We start from the raw sequence: 23,175 nt of genomic DNA, 5'->3' as shown, positions 1-23,175 counted from the left end.
TGACCAGACTCAAATTTATTTTTCCGAGAGACTTTCTATCGGTCTATCGCTATGGGCGATTTAGTTTTGTACCGAATCAAAGCATAGATCATTCAAGTGATCCACGGCACAGTTCTAGCGCACATAACAGGTCCGTGACGTTCTTTATCACTCAAGTTACCTGTGGCATAGTTCTAGATCACTCAAATGGCCCTCTCTCTCGCTCTGGAATGTATTTATGCATTTTTCCCCCCACGATTATTAGCCCTATCAAATTCACTGCAATTGGTTTCAACTTTGATGGGGATACACGCGACGATTATTACTCAAGCGGCCCGCGGCACAGTTATAGATCACTTAAGTGACCTACGGCCCGCTTCATTGTTGGTTGAAGCCTATCTAAGAGGCGTCTTCCCCATTACAAAGTGTGTTCTCACACCCCACACACAGCGAGCTCTCAAAAATATATAAATTTCAACAACAAATTCACTAAATTCTTATTTGAAATGTAGCATTTCGGGTCTTCCCAGGCATGGATCCATATGGGAAGGAATTCCCAGGTGATCACCCCCCCCCCTCTTCCCCCTGAAGCCAGAAAGATAATGCAAAACGATTGTTTTGTCCCGTAAAATACGGAACAAATATTCACCCTTCACTCACTAATTCACCCTCTCCGACATATTGCCCTACATTCACAGCTGGGTTTCCCAGTACTTGAGCTAAAAAGCAGTTGAATCCAAACTTTGGCTGACTGTGGCTCCCTTGTCTTGGTTATCGTTTACCCGTGCCCTTCTCCCTCAGATTAGTGTCGAAAAGAACCACTTCACAGTACTGAATAGGTAGGCATACACATCAATTTCGTCAGCTCATTGCGACGCCTCCGACGAAAGGTGGCGATGCCCCCCATTTTAAGAAACTCTGGGTTAAAGGAAGGTGGGGTGGGTGCAAACCGTTGATATAAATTGGCCCTGTGTTCGACCCTGATTTTCTGGGGTTGTTTGAGGGGCAGTGATGCTATTCCAGAGGGTGAGGGGACCAAATCGATTAATCAGTGAATCCGCTGTGACGTCAAAGATTCGAGTGACGCAAGCTAGGAAATAGTTTCTCCAAACAAATAGTTTCCAAGCAACCAAGATATATGAATATATCGTCCTTTTATAAATAAAAGGAAGGGGGGGGGGTTTGGGACCACCTACCGAACACGAACAATATCGATCGAACTTATGAAGGGACGATCGTGTCAGCCTTGACATTTTTATGTTGACCGTGTTGGTGACCATGACCGTCATCTTGATAGGTTGGTTATGTGAGCAACGTCTTCCAACTCTTGTCTTAGGTCAAGGGTATTCAACCTTTATAGGAGCGCGGGCCACTTCATTGGTTCGAGAACGTGTCGCGAGCCACTTAAGTGATCTTTAAATATGCCGTGGGTAACTTGAGTGATCTGGAACTGTGCCGCAGATTGTTTGAGCGTCGTGATACACAGAGGAGCCGGGTTCGTTCCCCGCTGACGGTATAGTGGTGGTTGGCACTGAAATTGGTTGGTAAAACGTAAATGTGAGTTCTGCGAGATTTCCCATTTAAAAAAGTCTTTTCAAAGAAAGAGAGAGAGAGCAATCACAGAATTATAACATTTAAAATATTCACGCATAATACGAACAGGCGGAAATGAAGATTCGAGTTGTTTGTTTCCGAATTCATTGTAGGTGGCAGCACAACTTGAAACACATGACCAGTATTCCTCAGAAACAAACTTCACGTTAGGTACACAAAACATACACGGCACATTACGACATGCACCAATTCATTAGAAATTCCTCGTGGTCAAGTGGTAGTAGCAATTACGAAACCACAACCTCAGCGAACTAGTGCCGTAAAATCCTTTACCAAAAAAGAGTACGCAAACATATGAATGACCAAAAGGGTACGCGCGCATTTGACTGACCAAAAGGGTACGCGTGCATGTGACTGACCAAAGCATACGCAAGCTCGTGAGTGATCAAAAGGATACCCAAGCATGTAAGTGACCGATACCGTACCAAAGCATGTTAGCAAGCACCAGAAGTACTTTGACTGAGTGCGACACTTCCTTTATATTATATACGTTCCATTTTTTTTTTTTTTTTTTTGCGTGTGTTTATAACAGATATCTTAAACCCGTTGCCCGCGAGCACCTTCTTGAAGCACCCAGAGTGCTTGATGCTCGTGTCTAATTTTGTGCTCGCGAGCATTTGATCAGCGTTCCAATTAAATACCATGTGCAAATTGCATTCAAAGATTGAAATCATCGTGATTTCGTGCTTTCGCATATCAAACTTGCCGTAAGGGCGCTCTTCTTTTGATGACGGGTCAAGGGGCAGTGCTCGCGACTACAAAAAGGTTGAAGAACTCTTTTTTATAACCTTTTTGTGTGTGTTGTTGTTTAAATACCCTTTCTCATTCATCTGTGCCCCCCCCCCCCCAAAAAAAAATTATTCCCCCCAGAACCTTCTAAAATATACTAGTACGAAGAAAAATAATTCAACTACCAGGATGTATAATCGAAAAAGAAAAACAAAGAATTCGTTTATGTCACATCATGAGGGAGGAGATGTTGTTGTGGTCGTCTGCGGACTCTGATAGCGAAGTAAAAGCATGTGTCATTGTTCGCTTGCTGAGGTAACGCGATTGTTCTGAAACCTGTACGTTTCCTTATCGATGAAATATTTATCTCGTATATCCAATACGTGTTTCCTCCTTCCTCGAATACAAAAAGGACGGAAAGACGATAAAACGATTGTTCTGCCTAAAGGTTCGCACGCGTAATAACGTCCAAAATATCTGGAAAAAAAACTCCCGTGTTTGTAACGTTCAAGGTCTTGTTATTTGCTAACGAAAAATGACGTATTCTCGTATAGTTTGCTGTGGCAGACTGTGGAAATGAGGGGGAAACGGGACGCGATTTATGCAAACAAACGGAACGGGTGGACACTAGCGAACGAGAAGAACAGGTGGGCGCCGACAGACAAGACATGCAAAACTAAACATACGGGATTCATCATCATCATCCATTCATATTTTCAATCCACTGCTGGATTGAAAAGGTCTCCTCTAAATTTTTGAATAGTCCGTTGAATGGTTTTAATGGTCTTAACTAGGAGAAGACCCTCCTTTCAATTTGCTTCGTATTATGAGGACTTGTAGGAATCAACTATAGTTTGTTTCAGGTTAACTTTGCAGTGAAGAGAAAGGTACCTCCACCAAATTGTTTTGTATATACCAAACAGGAACTTGCAAGAACTATAGAATAATCTTAAGAGCAGCTGAGAGTAAAAGAGAGATGGCCAGGCCGGGGGCCGGGTGCTATTTGACCGTGTATATATATATATTTTGTTTATATGCAATTGGCAGAGAGGAAATAATTTCCTGGAGAGATATATTGAGAAAAAAAGTCGCTAAAAAAGTAAAAAATACCTGTGGAGAGAGTACTCTTCCTCACACACACATTTTCTTTTCTTTTTTTTCAGAATCAACAGTCACCTGTTGGGACAGATCATAGCCCACTAAACAATGTCTAGTCGGCCGTGGACAGATGGTGTCAAATTGCGAGATAAGACCCTAGCTGTGGGTGTATACTACCCACAGAGTAATATTAATATCTTTATTTGTATATCTTTAGTCTATGATACTACCCTTCCTCACAATTACATAGAAACAGCATATCCCACTTTGTGTACGTACGTAGAATCTTCTAACAAAGAATTCGCCCCTCTGCACATTGCGATTGGTGACAAATATAGTGGAAATTTGTTGGAAGTGTTTAGTCTCCCAGAGCGTTTTTTCCGTTTGCATAACAACATTCGATAATTTAAAGTATTTATTGCCAAAGTCAGTCTCTTGAACAGCAATGTCCGATGTCATGACCTTTACAAGGGTGGAGATGGCAGAGCACCGAATAGTGTTCAGAGGAGGAGTGATGACAGAGCACCAGCCCCGGGAACTAAGACGATTATCTCTTTTTTCACTCCATAAATTTACTACACAGGATCCCCATAAAGAGCCCGATCTGGAAACCCACCAAAGATCCCAGCCCAGGGGTCCTGTTGTAGGATGTGTGTGTGTGGGTGGGGGGGGGGGAAATGTCGGATATAGCGAAGCATGTTGCATGTTCTGATTCATGTTCTTTCATGTTGCGTAAGTACTAAATTTAAAATGTTTCCTATATTTTCATATACGATAAAAAAAAGTTTGAACCATTCTCTATCAAATGCACGTTCGAACCGAAATAGTGTTTTATTTATGGAGCATTGGGGGATTGAACACATTCACACAGTTCATTATTCTGTTATTATTTTAATAAAAATCTCCAAACGCAATTTTGCTACATGCTATTAAATACAGTCAAACCTCGTTAGTGCGTCACCCGGTTAACACGTCACTCCGCTTACCGCATCACTTTTTGGAAGTCCCAATTGTTCTCGGGTAGGAATTGGCACAGCTATGGCTTACTCTGTTTAACGAGTCACTCTGCTTACTAAGTCATATTTTTGCTCTCCCAAGAGTGACTCATTAACGAGGTTTGACTGTATAATGTTGATGGTCTGCGAAGAAACTTTTTCTAACGGTGTGTGTATATATATGGCCCTAGCGTATTTATGTTGTTAGAGTTATGATTCTTTATGGTGCTCTTATTTGTCTTCCATATTTTGAAATGGAAATGACAAAGACCTGAATTTCCACGTGATGTAAGTACAGTCAAACCTCGTTAGTGCGTCACCCGGTTAACACGTCACTCTGCTTATCGGGTCACTTTTTGGAAGTTCCAATTTTCCTCAAGCAGAAATTGGTACAGCTATGGCTTACTCCGTTTAAAGAGTCACTCCGCTTATCAAGTCATATTTTTGCTCTCCCAAGAGTGACTTATTAACGAGGTTTGACTGTATATTAAGGGTGCGAAATGAAAGAGTCGAAAATAATTACTCTTCCTCACCTACACACTTATTTTTCATTCAGAATCCACTGCTATCATAAATATCATCATCTGTCGGGGCAGATGGTGTCGAGAGAATAATATCTTACTCTGTGTGTAAGGGTAGTCTTCTAAACCCAAAATTGGTCCCTCTGCAGATGGCAAATGGAGACAAAATCAATAAACATAGGGGAGGGGTGTTTAGTCTGAAAGGGCTTATTTTTAAGCTCATGTGAAAGCCATGAAACTTGTACTAAATGTCGAAACTTCGGCAGTATTACGATAATAATTTCAAATCACTCATTATCAATGTACCAGTTAGCGCTGAGAAATATCCGTTCAAAAAAAAATAATTAAACACACAATTAAGTGTTAATTAACACCAAAATTTGATGGAGATAATTTTAAACTAACAAATACAAATACAAATACAACGCCACAACAGGCAAAATGCCCAACGAGGTGGCTGATAAAAAGATGCCCATAAAAATATGGTTGTTATATGTTTCAAAAATACAGCAACCCAATTAAAAATGCAATTAACACAAATTACAAACAATATATACACATGATAAAATATTATACAATGCCCATAAAGAATACTTATGGTTGTCTTATTCTAAGAATGGATAGCTTCCCGATTTACCCCCAACATGTTTATCGTATTTCTTTTTAAACGTGTCAATTGTGTTACAATTTACTACCTCCGGGGGTAAGCTATTCCATTTATTGACAACCCTATTGGAGAAAAATTCCCTGCGACACCATAACCTTGCATTGTCCCTCACCAATCGATACTGGTGTCCCCTTGTAAAAGCAGTCGATTGGCGGTGTACTAAAAGTTCATGGTCCATCCTATCCATCCCATTGAAAATTTTGAACACTTCGATCATATCTCCTCGACACCTGCGTTCATCCAATGTAAACATATTCAAAAAATGAAGTCTTTCTTCATAACTCAAGCCCTGTGTGCCAATAAGGACACGCGTAGCTCTTCTCTGCACCCCTTCAACCAAGTCTATGTCCCTCTGTAGGTATGGTCTCCAAAACCTTACAGCATACTCCAGTCCAGGACGAACTAAGCCTCGAAAAAGCGGAAGAATGACTTTAGGAGAACGCGAAGAGACCTTTTTGAAAATGAGACCAAGCATTCTATTCGATTTTTTGACAACCGCTGAACAATGTTCAGAAAACTTAAGTCGCTCGTCAATGAGAATTCCCAAATCGGTGACTCTAGTTGCATCCGGGATAGTGACACCATTCAACTCGTAAGAGAACCGTGGGTTGTTCGAACCAAAATGAGCGACCATGCACTTATCTACGCTAAACGTCATGCTCCATTCATTTGCCCATGCTGCAATCTTGTTTAAGTTGGTCTGGAGCAACTCCCTATCGCTTTCATTCCCGATTACCCCCATTAGCTTCACATCATCTGCGAATTTGCTAGTAATTCCATCGATACCCTGATCGAGTTTATCGATAAAAAGTGAAAAAAGTATGGGGCCAAGGACACTTCCCTGAGGAACTCCACTTGTGACGTCTGTCCAACCAGAGAATTCCCCGTTCACCATAACTCGTTGCGACCTATCTCTTAACCACGATTCTATCCAATTCAGCAAGTTGCCCCCTATTCCAATCTCGTGTAAACGCTTCAAGAGTTTGCCATGTTGGACCCGATCGAATGCCTTCTGGAAATCAAGGTAAACAACGTCGACATTTTTGCTCTTACCCAAAGCCTTAGTCACGTAATCATAGAAGCAAAGGAGGTTAGTTACACATGACTTCCCCTTCCTGAACCCATGCTGATTATCCGACAATACATTATTCTCGTCTATCCACTTCACAAACTGCCTTTTGATGATAATTTCCAAAATTTTCGAGAGGGAGCTCGTCAAACTCACTGGTGCGAAACCGTTTCCGAAACTAATGAAAAATTTCGAATCGAGGGATAAAAAAATAATTGGGAGAAATAATTTCAGTGCCAATGAAAATTCAGAATTATAATAAAAGAAATAATTTCGGAATAGATTAAAATTTAGAATTAACGGAAGAAATAATTCCAGAACTATTGAAAATTCAGAATTAATAAAAGTAATAATGCCGAAATTCATTAAAATCAATCACTCTAATCTGATTTCCTCTATACCCATGTGCAAACAATGATATCAGTTTGAGATTTATCTCTGCTAGTTTACTACTACTAAACCACGCCATATTCCTCAGCGGAACTTCTAACGAATTGGTACATGTTGGAATGTGTGCGTATGTGTTGGGAACCTGACGTGAAGTTTGTTTCTGTGTAATACTTATTAAGTGTGCAGTGCTGCCATCTGCCACTAATTTTTCTCAGTATGACTGAAGTGTCATGACTGTTTATTGTTGTAGGCCTGTTGCTCTCTGTGGCGAGACCTTTTAACGGGAAGATCGGCTCGCATTGGTGCTTTGAAGTTGCTAGTTTAACTGCACGTCGTCCATATTTGTTTCCAAAAGCCTGTACGTAAAGGTTTACGGAAATTTCACCTCCGACATTCCGCACCTCGCATTTCACCCTGGACATTTCCCCTGCCCTGACCGTTAGAGTGACGGAGTGGGTGACCATATGAGTGACCAAGTGAATTCGTGAGTGACCGTGTGAATGAACAAGTGAGTGTTTAAGTGACCACATGAGCTACCAAGTGAGTGGCCGGATTAGTTGTTGGACAAGTTAGTGACCAGGTGAGTGGTAAGTGACCATATGAGTCACCGGGGAAGTGACCATATTAGTGGTCAAGTTAATGAGTGATGATCGTATTAGTGGTCTTTCATACGGCCATTCACTTGACCAGTCATACGGTCACTCGCACATTCGCTTCGTCACTCGCACATTCATTTTGTCACTCGCACATTCATTTAGTCACTCACTCACAGTCACTCACTTGATCATTCATATGGTCATTCACTCTACCATACAGTCACTCACCACTATTATGGTCACTCATAGTCACTCACAAAATCACTGACTTGGTCACTCACACGGCCAGGGTAGGCGAAATTTCCGAGGCCGAAATGTACCGGGAACTAAATTTTCGGATCTCGTACGTAAAAGATGTTAATATCGTTGTTCCAAAAATGAAATAGTCAATGACTATACTGCTAATAATGATAATAATTATGCTCTGTTGGATGCCAGGGGGGAGGGTTTGGATAATGCTTACGTCATCACCCACTGTTTATGAAAATATGACATATTTTTAATGGCATCTTACTCGGTGCGCCAAAAACCTTTCGATAGTTTGTGGGCAATTGAAGTAACATCACTCCTATTGTGATAAGTGCCCTACAGAGCCACTTTAGTGATCTCTAAATGTTTCGCGGATCCAAGTGATCTGGAAATGTGTTCGGGCCGCTAAAGTGCTCTGGAACTGTGCCACGCATCACTTAAATAATTTGAGAATGTGACGCGGGTAATTTGAGTGATGTAGAACCGCACTGGGGGCCACTTAAGTGCTCTAAAACTACGTCGCATGTCACTCAAGGGATCTCTAAATGTGTCACGGATCGCTTAAGTGTTCTGGAACCGTATCCCGGGTCATTTAAGTGATCTGAAAATACGCCACGGGCCGCTTAAATGTTCTGGAAGTGTACCACGGGACACTTGAGCGATCTGTAAATGTGTCGCTTGGTTCATTTTTACAAAATTAGGTTTGAAGAGGGCAGACCGCATCAAGTAACCCCCAGGGCCATATTTGGTCAAAAATGGCTAAAAATTTGCTTACGTAATACTTGAACGACCCCCTGTACGACTCATAGTGTCCTGATAATTGCCAAAAAATGTCTTGGATTTTCAATTTGATACTCGAGTCAGGATAATGTAAAAGACGGGTAAGCATTCTAGAAAAGCAATAATGGCCCAATAAAAATGGCCGAAGAGGAAATATAATGAGGAACTATTTATCTAATTTAAATGATTATATAATACAGAATAGTACATACATACATACATATATGTATACTCCTATGAGGTAATTGTGTATTCTTATCAGCAGAAATCAAAATAGGTCGCGCACGCATTTCTAGAAAGAGCCATTTGAATTACATTTATGTGCATTCGAAACGAGCATTCCGATAAACGTACTCACTCTGTATCATAATTACTCATGAAGTCGCCAACAAGTATTCATAAATGATCACGTGACGCATAAATTATCATACATGAATTTACGGTCTGAACGGTCCGGTTCGATTCGTGTGAACGACGTCCGGGACCACTCGGATCCCGGGTCCACTTACTTCTTCTTGTTGCAGAAGCGGAATTTCTTGGTCTTCTTGACGGCCCCTGTTTCGACGAGTCCCTCGACGGTGTCGACGAGGGTGTCGCGCATCTCGCGCGGCGTCAAGCCCAGCACCTCCTTCATGCGCCGATTCGAGAAGGTGTACGTTTTTCCGATCCGGTTCACGATCAGTCCCACCGAGCTGTCGAAGATGCTGCTGAACCACACCAGGAAATTCGGGGCCGTGCTGGTCGGGATGGAATAATCCTGCGACCCGTAAGCCTCCTTCAGTATATGTGCGATCTCCTGCAGCCAGAAGTGGCCCGTAAAGACCAGGTGTCTGTTATTGGCCGCTTCCGGAACGATCAGGGCTTTGACGTGGGCCCTGGCGACGTCCTTCACGTCGGATATGCACAGGTGTAGTTTCGGTATAAGCGGCATGCTTCCGTCCACCAACCTTTTGATCACCCCGACGCTCGTGCCTACGTTGCCGCCTATTATCGGACCAATGACCAGGCCCGGGTTGATGACAGCGAGTTCCATGGTGTTGTTCTCCAGGCCACCCATGTAATCCCAGGCGGCTTTTTCTGCCAGCGTCTTGCTCTTGGCGTAAGGTTCCAGTTCTTTGTCGGTGACGTCCGTCCAGTCATCCTCTGTGTAGACACGTCCTTCTTCGGAGGCCGAACCGCCGTGGACGGAGACGATCGAGCTCGTGAGCACGACGCGCTTGACAGTGTCAGCCCTGGCGCAGGCTTTGAGGACACGTAGGGTGCCTTCGACTGCCGGACGTATCAACTCGTTCTCGTCTTTCGGGAGGGTGTTCGGGAAGGGCGAAGCAACGTGCATCACGTAGGTGCATCCCCGCACGGCATCGTCCCATCCGTCATCGCTGGTGAGGTCGGCCTCCACGAGTTCCAGGGGGTACCTGGCTCCCGGACACACAGACTTGATGGGTGCGATCTTGGATTCATTCTTCAAGCTTCGTACAGTTCCTCGTACGCGATACCCTTCTTCCTGCAGCAGCTGAACGACGTGCAGAGCTATGAATCCCGACGCACCGGTAACGAGCACGAGATCTCCGTCGGACGACATAACTGTTGCGCAATAACAAACGGACAGAGAGATCCCAACTAAAGAGCCTCAGGTTTCCGACAATTGCATAATAACTGAAAAAAAGAACGACGGGGAAAAAAACATGCAGAGATAAAACAAAAATCAATGACACGATTTAAGGAAAAAAAGGTTGGGGGGGGGGGGGGATATAATGAAAGTGGCGATCGCAGCGCCGTCTGTCGGACGACCTTCTTAGTTGTAATAATTGAAATTATAACCGACTACGTTTGAAAAATAAAACGTACACAATCGCTGTGGCTTCGTTTTATCTGCTCTGGCAGGGAGAAACCTACTTCCTTGATCTCAACGGTACTTTCCATCCATTTTTGTTCAGCTAGGATGTCCCTCCCCTCCCCCTTCCATGCCTGACGCTGGCAGGGCTTCAGCCGGGAAGGGGCGTGAAAATTCTTTTTTTTCCTACACTGAATAATATGACGATGTAAAAAAAAATTACCTTTCGCCAACCACGAATTAATTCCTTTGCCTTTTGAAGTAAATGTGATCTCGACAGAGGGCCACAACTACAAACGGAAATTTGCTTTTTCGGCAATTTGCAACGGAAAAAACAGTAAACTCATCATTAGAGCCCGGACTATGCGCACAAAAAAAAATTGGCAAAATATGCAAATATGCGTTTGAAAATGCCAAAATATGCATTAAAAAATTTTGCAAAAGCTGAAAATTCCAAAATATGCATTAAAAAAAGTAAATATACATTAAAATATAACCATGCAGAAAAAAAACACTTTATCAAATGCATATTTTCTATTTCTCAGTGCGTATTCATTTACAAAAATACACCCACAAATATATACAGTATATGTTACTGCCAAAGCCCGAAATTGGCCAATTTCGTTGAATATTGACCTGGCCAGTTCGCGAAGTGGCCGTCGATACCTCGCCAAAGTCCGATAACAATTATGGCGTTTTTTTTCGTGATAATTATGCCCACTTTAGTTATGGCAACCCATCAGACCGTAGTCATGATGCGGTAATAATTTTTTTCACTCCAAAATTAGGCAGAAAAAACTGTATGTTTATATAATAATTTTTACAGTTCTTCTCCCAAATTTCACTTTTTTTTCCCTCCTCACACATGGAGCTAATCCAATGCTATACATAGACATGTATCACACGTTGGCGATTTAAAAAAATGAATTTGGCTCTTACACAACCGTCTTACGAGCCTTTTTTATTGAGCATTGGCCAGGAATCTCCGGCCAAAGTCCGAATTATTTCTGTGATTCGGACTTTGGCCAAAATTCTTGGCCGATTCACGAAGTGGCCGGCCCCGTGGCGAATTGGCTACCCTTCGGGCTTTGGCAGAAACATATATACAGTACAGACATGGCCCCCGCAAGGGGTGTGCTGACAAGGCTCCAGCCTTGGGGCCCGAGATGATTTCCATCATTTTTTTGTTTTTCACGCTATAAATTCATCATAAAGGGGCCCATGAAGATCCCAGCCTAGGACCACGCTTCAGGATGTGGGGACCATGAGTATAGGACTACTTATAACACGATACTGACATAACATGAAAATTCAAGAATTTCTATCTTTACTTCAGAAAATGGAAGACAGATAGCAGCACGAACCCGAAACAAGCGCAACTCGACAATGTAAATACGTTAGGGCCATGTGCGCATATACATTGAGAACATACACATTCCGGCATGTGCCAATTCCTTAGAAATTCCGTAGAGGAATGTTTACAAGGTGCATGCACGATTACGAAGTTAGGGCCTACTGCATATGCAAATAATTGCTACATATTTTTTATTTAGGCATTTTCAATTTCTGGTTTGTTGTAGCTTCTCAGTAACGAAATACAGCGAGCACTCGCTGTAACTATACTCGATACAACATAAATCTCTCTACAACGATATTTTTTAAACTCTTGTCTGCATTTTAATGTCAAACCTTGCCTCTCGATAAAACGATAATCCCCGTACAATGATATTTGCTCTTGGTCTACATAGTACCGTTATATTGAGGTTTCGCTGTACCAGTAAAAAAAGAATTTCGACACTATTTCTGAAAAAAAAAAGCAACTTAACACTTTTAACAAACCTCTAGAAATAGCGTTAAAACTATAAAAATTTTATAATAGCTCTTTTATAAAACTTGAAAAATACAATTAATAAGCGTGTCTGTTACATTCGAGCTAATGGCTTACATGCAAACAATAGGCTTATTGGGGGTTGTGTTTTTTCTTCAAGTTTTGTTTTGTAAAAGATTTGTTATCAAACTTTAACAAAACCGGGGTTCGTTACTCGTGTAACCCCGGCTTTACGATGAAACGGTTGATATTTGAAAAAATACAATGCTAAAAACATCCATATTAATTCACTAAATCCCACATAAAAAAATACGCTTATTCTGAAAATTCTTTTATTTTATGCATTTGGATGCATTAATGCTCAAAAATGCCAAAATATGCAAATGCGTATATAACCCGGTCTCTACCAAGGCCTCCGCACGAAGCTTGTGACGTCAATGAAGGCCATTTCTCCTATTGCCACCATTGGATATACTGCAACAAAAACGTAAAGATATCGCATGCGTCGGCCTGCATTATCCAATGGCAATAGGTGAAATGGCCTTCTTCAGTGACGTCACGAGCTTCGTGCGGAGGCCTTGTTCTATAGGTGGTGTTGGCTCTATTCATCATCTTTCCTAATCTAACTTCCGAGGCATCTGTCCTCCACAAGTTACGGCCCCGGTTCTCGAGGCTCATAATACAGTCCACGCCGCTTGATGTAATCACATCGCGACTCGTGGTTTCTGATAGGAACAATCAAATGATAAACACACTCGACGCCGCTTATTAGAGTTGCGGATAATGTAATCATTCGGGTATTGTTATCACTTTTGCAAGGAACGGAATGGGATCAACATGGGAAAAAATCCGTTTATAGTTGTCGGGACTTCGGATAATGCCATCAAATTTTTTTCCGCCGAAAGTTATTTTTTTTTGCACATTCTGAAGGTTTAACCAATCTCATTTTTTCCCTGTTAATCATCGTAATCAGCCTGGAAGACTATGTGAGAAGCTTGAAGGTGTTTTCCTAACCCTTCCTTGTTGACAAACATTTCCGTACTTGATGTCGTAGCAAGTCTATAGTGTTCGATACGATCCATATACGTGGGTGGGGGAAGGGGGGCATCCTGCTTTTGCAATGGCCTTCCTATATTGAAGGCAAAATAAGACGGGGGGAAAAACGTTTGATCAGTTTCTTTCAGTTGACCAGAGTCAAATTTCTTTTCCCGAGAAACTTTCTCAAGGGATCTTTGAAATTGTAAACATTAAAAAAAATCGTAGTTTTGAATCTGGTCAACTGAAACAAACTAATCAAGAACTGAAGGAAAGGGCCTTTTCCGTCATAGATTTGCCTTCATTATGGGAATGTACGCAAATACAGCTCCACACGTACATGAATCACAGCGAATACTACGGACTGATTGCGACATTAAGCACTTAAATATTTGTCAACAAGGGAGGCGGGAAAGATCGCCTTCCAGCCTCATACACAGTCTTGCAGCCAGACAACGATAACTTACAGGAAAAAATAAATAAATTTGGTTAAACCTTATCTTCAGAATGAGCAAAAATAGCTTTCGACGGGAGAAAAAATTGATAACAATGTCCGAAGTCGGACGAATTTTTCCCTATGCTATGATATTATATTGTTTCGTTCCGTTCTGTGCAAAAAATAGTAACAATGCCTGAATGATAAAATTAGCTTCGATTCTAATAAGCGGCGTCGAGCGTACCATAAATTCTGTCTCTAAAAGCACTTCATTTGATTGCGATGAAATTAATATTTCTGTGTTCACTCGCGTATAGGACACGACGAGGTTTTTATTCACTGCTTCAAAAACCTAAGTTAAAAAAAATGGGGGGGGGGGGGAAGAGAATTAATTTAAGAAACAACTTCAGAGCTAATGATAATTTTGACCGGTTGAAAATGTCAAACTCTATGTATAAATCATTGAAAATTCAATATTGATGAAAAAATTATGGTCAGAATCAGGGACCAAAATAATCGATAATTGATGAATAAAAAAAACAATCGAAACCTAATGAGAGAAATAGTTCCAGAACTAATGAAAGTTCAGAATTTATGAAAGACATAATTTTCAGAATTTGTGAAAGTTTTCAGTACCTCAACCCCCCATTTTTTATTCAGACACCGGGATCCCGACATTGGCGTCAGATCCGGGGACGCAGTATTTTGTAGCACCATTCGGAGCACCTCCAGAATTTATTCAAGAATCTCTTGTAATACGTCACCATGCATTTACGTCGTCACGCGCGAAAATATCTTGTTTTTTCTGTGAATGAACAAAAAAAGGAGTTGAATTAATATAACTATGTAATTGCCTAGTTTATATATAACTATATGCTTTATTTTGATCTCTAAAATCATACTTCGTCCTATATGCGAGTAAGTACGGTAATTAAAAAGACAGTTTGCTCTTAATAATGTTCATAATTCCTTACAAAATTCATAAATTCCTAATTTTGACATGCTGTATTCCCCAAGTAACCAAAAACTAGTACTATTACCTACTGTTTCCATAAAAGTTGGCGTTAAAATACTTTTCTAAATTATAGACCAATCTAAATTTTGCCTATTTTTTCTAATCTTATTGAGTAAATTCTCTCGATTAGAATTTACAATATTGAACCTATTTGATTTTAAAAAGGGTGAGGTGCTGGAAATACCCTTTTTCCTTTGCTAAATTTATTTACAATGGTGTTGGCAAGAGGCGAATTTACTGTTTCACTAGTTCTAGCTATGTCATGACAATATAAAATCAATACACAGGGTAATGCAAAATTAACAGTAAGAAAAGGCAACATTCCCTGACTGCTTTATTAATTTATTTCTATTAAAGGCAACACTGAAAAAGCAACCGTCTACTAAATGTTCATTATAAGCACTGTTCATTAAAAGCACAAGTGTAATAAAAAGCACACGGTGTGCTATAATATGCAAAACAACAATAACAGGCAACAGCTAGGTTATTTCGTCAACTCAACGCCTGATCAATCTGGTATTTCAAGGAACTCTATAGTGTGGCAAAAGCTAGCAGCATTTCTAATAAGCATTTAGAATATGCCAGCTTTTCCGTGTTGCCAAATGAAACTTGGAGAGTTAACGTTCTTCATTGTGTTGATGTGTGGAAAATTAATTAATTTCAGCAGTCACGGGAATGTTTCCTTTTCGTACCTACCATTCATTTTTAATTACCTTGTATTTCATTATTACATTCAGTGTGATATTCAAACGCTCTGATCGGCTGGTTTTTGAGGTCATATATTAAATTGGGCCACCTAATATTTATCAAACAAACAACAGGGGACAGAAGATAATATCAAACAGCAACAATACAGGATGACGAGAAGTTATGTCCGAATAAAATAGGGGAATCCTACAATATCTATATTTACAATACAATACAATATCTATATTACTACAATATCTCTGCTTTTTATGAACCCGTGCTTGCGATTTCAAGCCTCGTTGTTATTGTGATTCAAATTCGAAAAATAAACAGAATTAAGTTCCTAAGTATTGCATAGTGTTTTTTTATGTTTTGTTTATTTTGTATCTTTTTATTTGACATTCCTTAATTATAAAGCAATTCTTTAGATCGTCTGTACAAATGCGTTTTGAATTAGGTTATGGTAAATGTGATAAATCCGGTTATTATTCATAATCACCGACCATTTGGTAAATTTGATAAATTCTATAAAGTTATCGCTTTTATCGGCGATTATGCACAATACCCAAGCGTCGTTGGTTGACATGATGAATCGTACTAAATTCATCACATTACGCATAATCGCCATTTTGTATTGGTAAATATGACAATCTCAAATGATTCAGTAAAATCACAAAAAGAAGACTGAAAATGCATGTGACGTAAGATAAAAGTTGTTGCTTAGGCAGTATAATAAGTCAGCAGAGGTGAATGCTTTCAAACAACGTATCAGCAACATTCATTTGAAAGACCCCACAGTTATTATTCAAACAAACCAATACCATAGCTAACAACCTTGGAGAATGAGAATTAGAGAGGTTTTTGTGCAAGGTCAGAATTCTGTATGTATTCTGTAAATATAACCAAGATTTTTGAAAAACAATATAAGAATTTATTCAAATGACTGTACTTGTGAGTCTGAACTCTGATTTAACGAATTTTTCCGAACATCTCCGAAATAATTCCTATAATTAATTCCTGTTTAACGAATTTCGAAATCGGACCTCGATATAACGAACTCCTATTTAAATATTCTACGGTTGTGCCGCGATGTAATGAACTCCTATTTAACAAATTTTCTGATCGTACCCTGATATAACGAACTCCCATTTCCCAACCTCTTCGATTTAACGAATTTTTAATCGTGATATCATGATTTCAATCGTTAAATCATCAAATTCATTAAATAGGAGTTCGTTGTATCGGGGTCCAACAGTATTTATTAAATATACTGGACCAGTGGCTCCCAACCGGGGGTGCGGGAGAGCATCTTTTGGGGGTGCCAGATGGAAAAAAAATTACAATGTGTTGACTGATTATTCAGGATAATTATGATAAAAACTGAATTTTTCAATTTCTAAAAAAAATATGAATCATACCAATATTTTGACGCCTCATCTTCTGACTTCTGCTCGCAGAAATATGTCATACGAATTTTGGGTTGTAAAAGTTTCTTTTTCGGTTTTTAGCGATCGTACTTACATTCCATTTCGATTGAGAAAAAAAACCCATTATTTACTTAAAACTATTTCATGCTTTGTTTACATTGATACCTGTTGTGCTTATATTTGGATACCGTCGTGAACACACATGACAGGGAAAACGTCAAAAAATAATTCAGTCAAGTGACAAAGAAACATTAGTTTATAGTTGTTGCAGCTGGAATCAATAAAACACGAACTATTTCAGTGAATCTTTTTTTCTAAATCTTAGAAAAATGTTAAAAAATAGTGTTTTTTTAGTTTCGTTTTTTAATTAACTATAAAAAAAAATGCAGTCAAAGTTAAATATTAATCATACCTGAAAAGACATTAAACAATAAGTAAAAGAATTTATACAAATTAATTATTACAGTTAATTAAAGTTAATGTAACCAATTACGGGAAAAAAACCCCTGAATTTTCTAACACATTAAAAACGTATCCGTATTATCCAAGTGGGTGCGAGAAGGTAAGTCGCATTGCTTTGGGGGTGCGGGAAGGAAGAAAGTTTGGTAATCACTGTACTAGACTCATTTGGGAATTTTTCCATATTCATCAAATTCACCAATTCCACAAGGGTGTTATGCATAATCACCGGTAAAATGAATAAATTTCAAGCAGTTATAAAATTTTCCTAGTAGGCGTGGGTATTATGTATAATCACAGGTAAAAGTGGTAATTTTTTTTAGCATTTAATCAAATTTACCAACGACACTTGTGTATATTATGATCACCGATAAAACTAATGAATTTATCAAACTTCCCGAAACTATTGCCGATTATGCATAATAACCGATGTATCACATTTACCGTAACATATATGCTCCAAGTCAGTGTTCTTCTTGCGCACATTCCAAGAAATCATACATGTGATTTTGATAATACGTGTAATCTATCACGTCTGGTTTTTTTTTTAAATTCAAGACCATTTCCCCAATAGCACAACGATATAGTACAATATTTGGACGATATTGTTATATATCGAAATGTCAGAGGAATATCAGATGTCATAACTATGATATAGAACGATCTCGTCTTATATGGTGCAAATTATTTATGATGTTAATTGATCAAGTCTTTAATTTTTCAGTCGAATATGTATTTGATTCTATATGAATAATCTCTACTTTGAAGGACAGCAACTTGGGACAATAAATTATTTTAATATAGTTTGAAAAACATAGATCTATATCGTGCACCTGACAAAGATCTATATCAGATTCTTGATATAGACCTGATATAGATCTATCAAAGAAGACATAGCTCTATATCCTGAACATGACATACATCTATATCGTGAACCTGACACAAAGATATATATCAGATACACAATATGCTGATATATCAACATATTGTGTGCCTTTAAATAAAAATATTGCCTTCAAATAAAAATTCGGAGAAAATTTAAAGTCGAGCGTACAATTTTTTGTTTGAATTGAAATTAAAAACGTTTGAATGAATAATTTTTCATATGAAATTTTGATTTTAATAGGATTAATTATGTTGATATATCAAAATCATTTCGTCAGTTATAATTGAATCCTTACTGTGTATGTTTTAATGTATGTTAATAATTTTAAATAATTAATATACTACACAATACATTAATTTGTTTCTTGTGTTATATATAATTTTTCAATTATCTGCCTCAAAATGATAAATATGTCTCACAATTTCTATTTTGTAACTTTTGTGTATACATGAAAATGAATAAATTTGATTGAAAATACAAGTAAAAAAAATTAATGTTACTTGTAAATTTACTTGTAAATTAATGTTATAATAACATCCAGTAACCAGTGCTGTAGTGGTGGGTTGGTAAGATACAGGGTTGGAGATGGGAAGAGTTCAGGTTATATGGGTTCAAACCCACCCACCTCTAAATAATTACACTTTTTTTTTTTTTTAAATTTCTTCCCAAAGGGCGCCATCTATCGTCCAAAATTTGAATTATTTGAATATATCACATTCGCGATATAGATCTATTTATCTCCGACTATGCCTTTTTTAGCCAGAACGATATCGTGGCCCGATATAGATCTGTATTGGAAACTGAAATTTTACGATATAGATCTACATCTTTGTGCTACTTGGGTTTCTAGCTTGGCATATTGTTAGTAAATAAAGTTCATACGAAACATATGAGGTAATATAATTATATGTAATACTTGTCTGTGTGTAGTCCAAACATAACATACTGTATATGCACGGCGCGAAACGTGTTATTTCGCTATAATAATATTCACGGTATGGATGAAGTCTGGTTATATCTCGTTATAAAATAATGCATCTACGGAACACCAACATGAATTATCATGTTAAGCTGGAACTAAATTGTCTCCCCGACGTTTGAAAGGTTCTACTCGATGATGTCGAAAAACTTTTCCTCGCACGGGACTTATCGCATTCGCACGTGTTTCGATACGTCCACTGTTCACTTACTTCTTCCTTTGGCCTCCAGACCTGAATTTCTTGGTCTTCTTGACGGCCCCGGACTCGACGAGTCCGTCCACGGTATTGACGAGGGTGTCGCGCACCTCGCGGGGCGTCACGCCCAGCACTTCCTTCATACGGCGGTTCGAAAAGGTGTACGTTCTACCGATACGGTTCAGGATCAGTCCGGTCGAGCTATCGACGAAGCTGTAGAACCACAGCAGGAAATTCGGGGCAGGCCAGGTCGGGATGAAGTACCCCTGAGGTGCGAATGCCTCTCTCAGGATGTGTGCGATGTCCTGGAGCCACAGGTGCCCCGAAACGACCAAGTGCCTCCGGTTGGCCGCATCTGGAGCCGTTAGAGCATTGACATGGGCCCTGGCGACGTCCTTGACGTCGCATATGCACAGGTGCATCCTCGGAATCAGCGGCATGCTTCCGTCCATCATCCTCTTGATCAGCTCAACACTCGTGCACACGATCCCGCTTATGATCGGGCCCATGACCAGGCCTGGGTTGATCACCACAAGCTCCATGGCACTGTCCTTCAGGCTGCGCATGTAATCCCAGGCGGCTTTCTCAGCCAACGTCTTGCTCTTGGGATACGGTTCCAGTCCTTTGTCGGTGACGTCTGTCCAGTCATCCTCGGTGTAGACGCGACCTTCCACGGAAGCCGTTTCGCCATGGACCGCGCTGATCGAGCTGGTGAGCACTACTCGCTTCACGGTGCTCGTTCTAGTGCATGCCTTGAGAACACGCAGCGTACCGTCCACGGCTGGACGTATCAGATCGTTCTCGTCTTTTGGAACCGTGTTCGGGAAGGGTGAAGCCACGTGCATTACGTAGGTGCATCCCTTGACAGCATCGTCCCAGCCATCGTCGCAATTCAGGTCTGCTTCCACAAGCTCGATGGGGTGTTTGGCCCCCGGACACAGGGACTTGATGGGCTTGATCTTCGATTCGTTTTTCAAGCTGCGTACGGTTCCGCGAACGCGGTGCCCTTCTTTTTGCAGCAGCTGGACGATGTGCAGGGCTATGAATCCGGAAGCACCTGTAACGAGCACAAGATCGTTGGACGCCATGAATGAATGACAGACTGGACCGTTCCTAGTGAAGCTCAGCAGAGCAAAGTAACGCCGAGTTGAGTAACCTCTTATTAAATAAACTGCAGAGAGAAATGTTACGACGGGGAAGGAAAACACCAGCAAAGGAATCGAGGTCGTCAGGTGAGTTGGGAAAATGAAAAGCGAAAGTGACGATCGCAGCGCCTATCGTCGGACGATCCCCGCAGTTGCAACAACTCATAATTAACGAACGTGTACCATTTTTTAGGGGGGAGGACAAAAACAAAGGAAAATTAGAAGAAAGTGAACAAATCCACGTCTAATTAGACAGACTCGATTCACTTCCTGGCAAAAACACTAGGAATAAATGCGTAATCAGAAATAGAAGGAAAAGCAGAGGCCTGAGAAAAGACTCTTGTGGCACACTATAGTGTGATAGTATCCCAGTGAAATAAGTCTGGATCCATTTAAGGAGAGTCAACGGAAATGGTTATAGGTAATGTCTGATCATCACCACATGAATGCATACACTGTACACACGGACCCAACAATTCAATTTTTTTTGATAAATGCCTTATTGCGTTTGGACAAAAACAAAGGACGCGGTTAAATGATTTTGACGTTTATCGAAGAAATGCCCTCCCATGTCCTTGGATAGCATTGTACAGATGGCACCGCTTATTATAAGAACCAAATTTCCGCTGGTATAAATCAATCATTCAATAATCAAATCAATCGTTAATTAATCAATATTCCACTTAGGGCAGTATTCACCAACATGGTTTAAACCAGTGATTCCCAACGTGGGCGTTAACGCACCCTTGGGGGCGATGAAAAGTTCCAGAGGGGCGGTATAGCATAGGATCGTATTTGTTAGAAGACGTTGGGGGGCGATGGGAGAAAAAATTTCTGAAGAAGGGGGCGATGGGACAGAAAAGGTTGGGAAACTATGGTTTAAACTATAGTCACAATTTTTTGATAAGAGATCGACACGGATTGGTTAAATTCAGGTTTTTAACCAATCTATGTTGATCTTTTATCCAAAAATGACTACAAAAGTGACTACAATGTAAACCATGTTGGTGAATACGGCCTTTAAGAGTCTTTTTTCCCTTCAAAAGTGCCACCGTTCATTTCACTGATGGTTAACTTGTAGAATATATTTTTTATTTGTTTGGATTTACATATCATCATTTTTACCCTGGTAACAATCACCCCACATTAATTGAGCACCCCACAAACAATGATGATTACAGCTTTGCGGTAAAGGGGAACTTCTCACAGAACTTATTGGCAAGAAGTTTATGATACAGTGGAACCCCACTAATACGTCTCTCAATTATACGACGTTATGTACAATGTTAAATGTACAAATGGAGTCGACAGATCTAATGTGCATACGTATATATGAATTGACATCATCATCATCGTGTCCCCCCCCCAGACTTCCAACTCCATTTCCGCCTATGCTTTCAGACGATGCGGAATGCACCCGCAACTTGGAAGTGTTCACGCTGGTCCAGATGGCGTCCGCATGTATCAAAACTTGAATGCGGGCTCCGCATCCGCGTTTTGCACGTAATTTTTTTAATTATTTGCCGTAAATACCCTTAAACACACCATATGACGGTTCCTGTTCATCAATACGATGTACAGGGTCCACGTCTTTTTCACATACGACATTTATATGTCTCATACGACGTTTTCACATACATCTATCGATTCGTTTCCTTCTGAGATATAACAATTTTAACTGCCTACGTGTTACATACTTTAACACAAGGATTTTTTATGAAAATTATTTTTAAAAAATGTATGCCGCGAAATATGGGTAAGTTTTGGTGATTTTTGAAAACGTTGCATGTGTTAAAGTTAAAATTCAATAAAAAAAAATAACCATCAATTAAAATCCTAAGTACCGTAGACTGGGGTGACTTTGTGCTTTTTTTTAAGGTTTTTCCTTGATATCTTCTTCCTTTATGCTTTGCCTAGGCTGCTGGGGATCTTACTGAAGGTAGCCACACATCTCAGCTTTCGATTTCTGGTTTTAAAAAAGTTATGATGACAAGGACAGAGAGAGAGAGTGAATTTTTTTCGCGTATCATATAGACTTTTCTCGCCTGTCACACCCATTTTTATTGAATTCCGGTTGTTAACTTTACTTGGAACCTATTGGAAAAATTATTTCTACCCAAAATTAGGTAATTTTTGAATTTTTAAATAAAATAATCCATGAAACCTAAAAAAAAACAGTTTACTGACTTTTAAGTAAAGAAAGCATTTATTTTATCTTTTTTTTTTTGGAAAATTTTAATTCGCTGAAACATTAGATTTTAAATAAAGAAGATTTAAAACTCGAAAATATAAAGCTCTTCTTAAAAAAACAACACACTATAAATATAACATTCATTTCTTCGAATCCACTACAAACTTGTTGTTCCTGCCAATTGGTCAAGGTTTCTTGATTTTCATTATGATTCGGCACCTCGAATATCAAATTCCGTCAGCTGGGTCACAGGCCATGAGTAAATTTGCCAGCTTTCTTCATGGCTCTTACATACGCCTCGCCAATATGATCAAAAATGGTGAGCATCTGTTTGTATCTTATCACACTAAGAGCCTCTTCAAATGTTTCA

General features: G+C 39.8%; 2 protein-coding genes across 2 annotated transcripts; both read right to left on the bottom strand.

The window, feature by feature from the left end:
• Positions 1–8,843: 8,843 nt before the first annotated feature.
• Positions 8,844–10,398, bottom strand: LOC149070972 (uncharacterized). Its single transcript, XM_089248305.1, has one exon. It carries the CDS (start codon positions 10,267–10,269, stop codon positions 9,193–9,195), a length of 1,077 nt encoding a protein of 358 aa, XP_089104431.1. The 5' UTR covers positions 10,270–10,398; the 3' UTR covers positions 8,844–9,192.
• Positions 10,399–18,659: 8,261 nt separating this feature from the next.
• LOC149070971 (uncharacterized) lies at positions 18,660–20,691 on the bottom strand. The gene has a single exon (XM_089248304.1). The coding sequence runs from the start codon at positions 20,555–20,557 to the stop codon at positions 19,481–19,483; it is 1,077 nt and encodes a 358-aa protein (XP_089104430.1). The 5' UTR covers positions 20,558–20,691; the 3' UTR covers positions 18,660–19,480.
• Between the last annotated feature and the right edge of the window lie 2,484 nt (positions 20,692–23,175).

Source organism: Pholcus phalangioides, unplaced genomic scaffold, assembly GCF_987345545.1.
Source record: "Pholcus phalangioides strain wild (caught in Gottingen) unplaced genomic scaffold, Ppha-v1.0 ptg000020l_1, whole genome shotgun sequence".
NCBI lineage: Eukaryota > Metazoa > Arthropoda > Arachnida > Araneae > Pholcidae > Pholcus > Pholcus phalangioides.
Note: the sequence above shows the minus strand (reverse complement) of the source record. Positions and strands in the feature narration are given on the sequence as shown.